At 41.3% G+C, this 6,655-nt stretch overlaps 1 protein-coding gene across 1 annotated transcript; it reads right to left on the bottom strand.

The window, feature by feature from the left end:
• Nucleotides 1–5,026: 5,026 nt before the first annotated feature.
• LOC119328118 (phytosulfokines 1-like) lies at nt 5,027–5,958 on the bottom strand. Its single transcript, XM_037601148.1, has 2 exons — nt 5,754–5,958; nt 5,027–5,432 (listed from the first exon to the last, which is right to left on the bottom strand). Exons 1-2 carry the CDS (start codon nt 5,907–5,909, stop codon nt 5,310–5,312), a joined length of 279 nt encoding a protein of 92 aa, XP_037457045.1. The 5' UTR covers nt 5,910–5,958; the 3' UTR covers nt 5,027–5,309.
• Nucleotides 5,959–6,655: the final 697 nt, after the last annotated feature.

Below are 6,655 nucleotides of genomic sequence, written 5' to 3'. Positions count from 1 at the left end.
GCAGAATAAGTTATTCTTCACCCGAGATAATCTTACGATCATTTCATAATTAAATTATGTTTCGGATTCAAATAGTTACATTCCTACTGATTCACTACGTAAAACTTGACATAAAAAAATAAAAATATAGGTCATAAGACAAGAAAATTTGCAGTTTATGTGTATTTTAGACTATGTTTTTACATTTGTAGTTTTACATAACATAAAATATTTTTTACGGCGATTATATATTTTCTTACGGTCCCTTTTTGCGTCGGAAATAAGACAAAACTTACGGAACGTAAAATTATGATGCATTGATGGTAAAATAGAGGGGGATGAAAAATAACTATTTCTTACCTAGAATGACGAATAACGTGACCCTAGTGTTAATATTCATCACCCAAGGTATATATACACCCTGGTCGATCGACAGAGCCAGACCTTACACCCAACCAAGCCGCCACCGTTCTGCGATTGGAAGAAAGGCCCATCCCTCGCTGTAAATTTACATCAGGGGCGAGGTAATTTTATCTTTTATGTGTTGACTCAGAACACAGCCCGCCTCTCCGTCCTTTTCTAATCTGCTGCGAACAGTTTTTGATACAATACTTTTTAGAAAGCTGCGAACGGTTTTGGGACTAACGACGGCGAACGGCGGCGGTGCTCAACGTTGCCAGGTTGGCTAGGTCTTGGACGGCGCCCGTGGTTGGTGATGGCGGTGCAGGCTTAGCGGCGTGGTACTCGGTGGCAGTTGGTGGCCTCGGCGGTGTGGTGAGCTCTCCGGTTCCTCGGTGACGGGCAACGCAGCGGGTTATATCGACTGCGACCGCTTCGTGCTCTGCCCCGGCCACGACGCCGCCGCTCCATATCGCGAACTACGACGGCATCACGGTAAGCTCTCCACACTTTGGTTTTTTGCCCGGATTTATGCCCCTGTCTTTTTCCTCCTGTCCTCACCCAATCCATTGAGGAACTTAAGCATAATCGTGGGCATGTCTTGCCGGTTGTGGCGGCTGCCATGGTGCGAGGGTGAGTCCCTTCACAGATTCGGTATTGAACAATTGGTGCATCCCTGTGCTAGGTTCCTGAAGTTTTACTGGTTTCAATTTGGGTGCACAAGTTTTGGTATGGCCTTTGGCAGATTTGATAATATGCGCCTTCTTCCTATATCAACCAAGATTGAACAATTGCATGGCCGTGGTGATCTGGTCCACGAGATAGATGACTAGATGTTGGGGGCAAATAAAGAAGAGCTTCTCTCCAGATCTGACCTACGCAGTCCTACTAATCTCCAATCTTCCATAAATAGAGCTACCAATGCGTTTGTGTCTAATGACTCCTCAGGTTCAGTGCCTTTTGTATAATTACTCCTCAATTTAGCATGCCCATATGCTGCATTTTCTATCTGCCGTGGTCCATCGAATGTTAGTTGTTAGATTAAGAAATAAGAGCTACTTAGTGTAATCATTATGGATCTATGTAGGTTTGAGGTCTCTGGATCCTGAATTAGGCAATAAAACGTGGGTTGTAAGATAATTGGGTTCATAAATTGGTCTTGGGATTTATAATTTTGTTTTTTGAATTGGAACCTCATGATTCCATGACTTAAACTGGCTCAGCAACATCGCTGGCCAAGAGTACAGATACATCGTTCGGCAGGTCGTCCAACCACAGCCGGTGGGGCACCTGACCACTACTACCCATTGCAGCAAGGGCGTTGGCTACCTTATTACAATCACAAGGAGTAAAAGAAAACATCACATTGGTGAAGTTCAACCGAATAAACATCACATTGGGATTTATATTAGCTTCAAGAGTAACAGTTGAGCTCAAAGAAGACGAAGCAAACATTATAACTAGTACTGAGATGAGAAGTATCTCAGGTCTGTAGTTGCAGAATCAGGATGGATATTATAATGGATTTTCCCATTTGAATTGGGTTTCAAAGATGAGTTGTCGCGATATGTAAGTTTTATCTTCTTTTATTTAAAACATATAGGGTAATTAGTATTACTTCTATATTTCAGTCCACTTAAACTCTTACTGATTTATTCCAGTTTCTGTTTTTACAAACAATGGTTTAAGATGAGCTCAAGATGAGCTCAAGCCTGAATCCTTTAGTTTAGATCGTATTACTTTTCTCAGATTCCGTGGTCCAGTTTTGGTTTGCATTGCTCCAAACCTAGCACTTGCAGTTGCTTGTTTCAGAAATCCAAGTTATATGTCAGATTTCGGCCGTCGAGGTAAATCCTTCCAGCTGATGCCTATTATCATTATGTTCTTAATTACTACATGTGCAGTCGTCTCATAATTATTGCGACCCTAAATTTTATGGAATTTTCCTCCATTCAGCCTTTTTAATTTCCTTCAGAAATACATTCAGCTTGTTTGGGAGGGTACACTTATAAGGATTTGTGTATAAAAGGTTAATGTTCTAAAGACGCTCTTGCTGCAATACAACGTTGGCATGTAATGTGCTTAGCTATATTACTAACCAATGACTAGTTATGCATCTCTTCATGTGAAAAAAAGAGGAAAACATGGCTTACTTTCTGCATGCGTGTGGCCAAGGCATAATTTCTGATCCATCATAGAATGGATATTTTTTCTTCTAATCATGTGAGGCCTTTGTTGCTACCAAAATAGAATACATATATCAACCATTTACTACTAAAACAATAATCATATTTATCGACTTTCTACTTTGTACTGAAGCTTACCAATTTAACATCTGTTTTGGTACATTCTTGAAACAAACATAATTTTATGTTTCTTGCCCAGCCATTGTTTCTATACGGATCCATATCAACATTTTTTGCTTCAGATTCATATAAACTGTAAGGCATTGCTTTTTGTCTTCTTTAACATGTTTTCTTGTCTTTCAGAGGAATCCACTCAAATACGACTAATTTGTTTCCTTTCGCCTTTTACTACTCTACTACTGCCAGATTTATTTATTTTCCATTTTTTACTTATTTATCTACAGATTATCTGCATGATTTTCCATCAGTTGCATAACCAGTCTGCTGTTGAGTATTTTGATTTTGTCATTGGGTAGCTGCAAGCGAGTCGTTACTGCTGAAACTCTACCTAGAAGCTATATTGTTTTGGCAGGCAATGGTACCCAGGTAGATGGACTAGCTGCTTGCTCGGTGCCCGTTCTAGTGCACGCTACATCATATATAGATGTACATAGTTCAGGGAATGAGAAGTCAATACATGCATGACCGAATCTGGAGGTAGGCACCAAGACCCAGTAAAGAACAACTCCTGAACTCCTGATGGGTTGTAATCCATCGCCTCCAGCGACTCCTGCTGATCAGCGGTAATGAGCAGCCACGGCGGAGGAAGCCCCAACAAATGGAATGGCGCTTCAACCACACTCTGTGACGTGCAAGTGTCAGCCGCCTGCAAAATGATGCTCTTGGCACAGAACTGTGAAAATTAGAGCTTTTGGGGGGTTCCTGGGTTAGTAGTGTTGCGCTTTTGATCCGTTCCATCTCTTAGTGCGGTGGATTTAATGATTTTTAGCCATTAAAATATATCAGAACGAATTATGATGCATTTGATTGTGTCAATTACATGGGGACTGCAGAGTAGTATGAGTATCATTAGTGTAATTTGTACAGCAACAGTAGTTCGTATCATCAAGACAATGTACTTACATGTTAACTCCCTCTCACTTTTAGTTGTTTGAAAGTACTCCCTCCGTCCCATAATATAAGAGAGTTTTTAAACACTCTTATATTATGGGACGGAGGGAGTCGGTAGCTCCAGCTTGAATTGCATAACCGAAAGATTTGAGTACAATTATCCACATTTTTTATGGAGAAAACTTTCAGTGTTATTGACATGGCTCATGGTGTAAAATGTAAAAGTATGATTTTGTTTGACTGGGTACGCTGGTTGTAAAGGCCTTCCTTAAACCTACTTTGTGTAGTTATTAACATCTCCTGCTGAGTATGTATGATTTATAATAGCTTGTCCTTATGGATGGTAACAAAGCTGCAGTACCGCCAATATGACATTGCACCATTATCTTCTTGAAGCGTTCTAGAAGATGGACATTCAAAAGGATGAAGGCTATGGTGATTCCAGCTATTTCACATTTGTTAGATGCATAATTCCACATGCGACGATTGCTCCTTCTACATGATAATTATTGTAGAATGGAATTTGTTTTTATGTTTATATTTAAGTTGGTATTAGAGCAAAAAATAACAATTAAGTTAGCAGATCATAATATTTTGTACCATCACACACCGACCCTTGGCTTAACTTACGTGCTAAGGCGCAAGTAAATTTGCATGGACATTTTTCCTATGTTGGCCGACAACAGTTTTTCCAAGTCTGTATCTCTACGAAATAAAATTTTGAAACGAAGCCTTATCCAAAAACAGAAGTCAGGAACGTCCCGTAACACTATGACACATCATACTGAGACTTTGATACGCTAATAGTCCCTCAACATGCAGCATGTAGCTTACTTGCATGCAAGTCGTAAAATTACCTCACTCCCTTTTGTTTACGGTGGGAAACCAACCCCTTTCTCAATGCTGTAATTTTACCTCAAGAGCTTTGCTTCTTACAGCTTCAACTTCTGTCCATGTGATTGGACTGGATGAGGAATAAGAATTCCTCACCCAGGATGACGAATAGCGCGACCCTAACATGTAGCATGTAGCATAAGTAAAAAGCAACAAATAAAAAACGAAGACAACAAACCGTGATAGGGGTGGGTGGGGGACGAGAAATTGGCCTCCTGTGCGTTGGCCCGACCCATTTAGGCAGGCGCTCCTTAAGTGGAGAGCTGCGAATCTGTCTCGCGTGAAGCTAGACATAGTCGCATCCGCGCTATGCGGGGACTAGGAGCTCTCGCGTTTAACATGATTTCAGAAATGGAGAAAGCTTGTAAATTAATCACATGATTTCTGCTATGCACGAAAAATAACTTTACACCAATTCTGAGTAGTAGTACTGTTATTACTAAAACACAGAAGTTTTCACTGGTTTTGCACAGGTCAAGTCTTGAACGATGTGCTTTAAGATCTGTGCATCCACTGAAAGGGCAGCATCGCCTGCCAAATTTACCAGGATTGTACCAGTAATTATACATATAATAATTAACTAAGTAAATAAAGGGTGTGCCAAAGCTAGACTGAAGTAATTATACAGTGCGCCACTGACTACATGCTTCTAACAGAGGAGGGATTAGTTTGTGATTTGGCTCAAAGGCCCAAAACTGAAGGACAAATCCCAGACTAATCCGTCTTGTCCAAACGACCCCAGGAGCTAGTACTACTACTAAACACGAGCGACTCATAGTGTCACGGGTGTTTGACGTCTTGGGTGTAGATGTAGTCCGTGTGGATCTCCTCCCATCTCGTCAGATCACGCTGCAGCTGTCCCCTCTTGGCACCTGCGTCGCTGCCTTCCTCAACGGGCGGTTCCTGCAGCTCGATCAAGATTACACGAGCACATCAGTTATAACAGATTGCAGAGCATCTGGGGAGGAAAAAAAGAGTTATACAGCTATACTACACTCAACTTGCATGTTTATATATGCTTGCCTAGATAATCAAGAAGCATGAGGATGCATGCATGTCAGCATGTGGTTACCATCGCATCAAGAATGGTGTTGCTGCTCCGGGCAACAGAGACAAGAAGAATATGTATATAACATACTTATGCTGTTCTCAACGCATATGCATGCTGCATGCGTGCTTCTAAAGCAACTAGGGAAATGGTTCAGAGAGAAGTCGTTTGCTCACCGGGGTGGCTCCGCCGTGGCCGCCATGGCTCTGCTTGTGCCTCTCCTTCTGCACCACCGCCCCTACGAGATTCCTGGAGCGGACATCTCGGGTCAGCAGCAGGAGAGCAAGGCATACAAGGCAGAGCCGCACCGTGGCCGCGCTTCTTGGATGCATCGTCGATCCTCTCTCAGGAAAGAGGGGAACCGTTGCTCTTCTTCTAATCTCTCTTCCTTTGCTTCTCTGCTGCTACGATGGTCAACACATGAGCAGGAAGAACATATTTGTAGGCAACGGGAGAGGCGTCGAGTTTCTTGGGGAAACAGCTACGTGCGCAATGCGCATGCACTGGCTCAGTTGTGATGATGCTGTAGCAGCAGTAGTAAAACCGAAGTTTGATGCGTGTGCCGCCTTCCTTGGGGCGCTGAAATGGCCCGACAGCCCGTCCACCCGGCAGTACTTCGTGTCGCCGCTTTGTTCATATATATACTCACATTTTGCAAATATTAGGCTGGTTATAGTGGGGAGTAACATCGAAAAAACATTGTAGAGACCGAGCTCCACATAGCTCTTTATTTTTTTTCAGCGAAAATACTATTTTTATACATTGAAAAAATCTGAAAAAAAGTCTATACATACATGTGTATTTGTATTATACACGTATGAAATTTCATGAACATATATGTTTTCATGTAGTGTATATGAAAAAGATAAATACACAGATTAATATAGGCTATATCTTTGTTGTTTTTATGTCAGATATTTATCTTTTTTGTGTAGCACGCAAATAACTGAATTACATGATGAAACTTTTTACCTACTTGACAAACATGCATATGTATTTGTATAAAAAAATTTGATATTTTTTGAAACTTTTAAGTATATTTTGAATTTTTTTTGGCAAAACGGGCTCAATGTAGCCC

Source organism: Triticum dicoccoides, chromosome 7A (assembly GCF_002162155.2).
Source record: "Triticum dicoccoides isolate Atlit2015 ecotype Zavitan chromosome 7A, WEW_v2.0, whole genome shotgun sequence".
Lineage (NCBI taxonomy): Eukaryota > Viridiplantae > Streptophyta > Magnoliopsida > Poales > Poaceae > Triticum > Triticum dicoccoides.
This window is presented reverse-complemented; position numbering and strand designations above follow the sequence as displayed.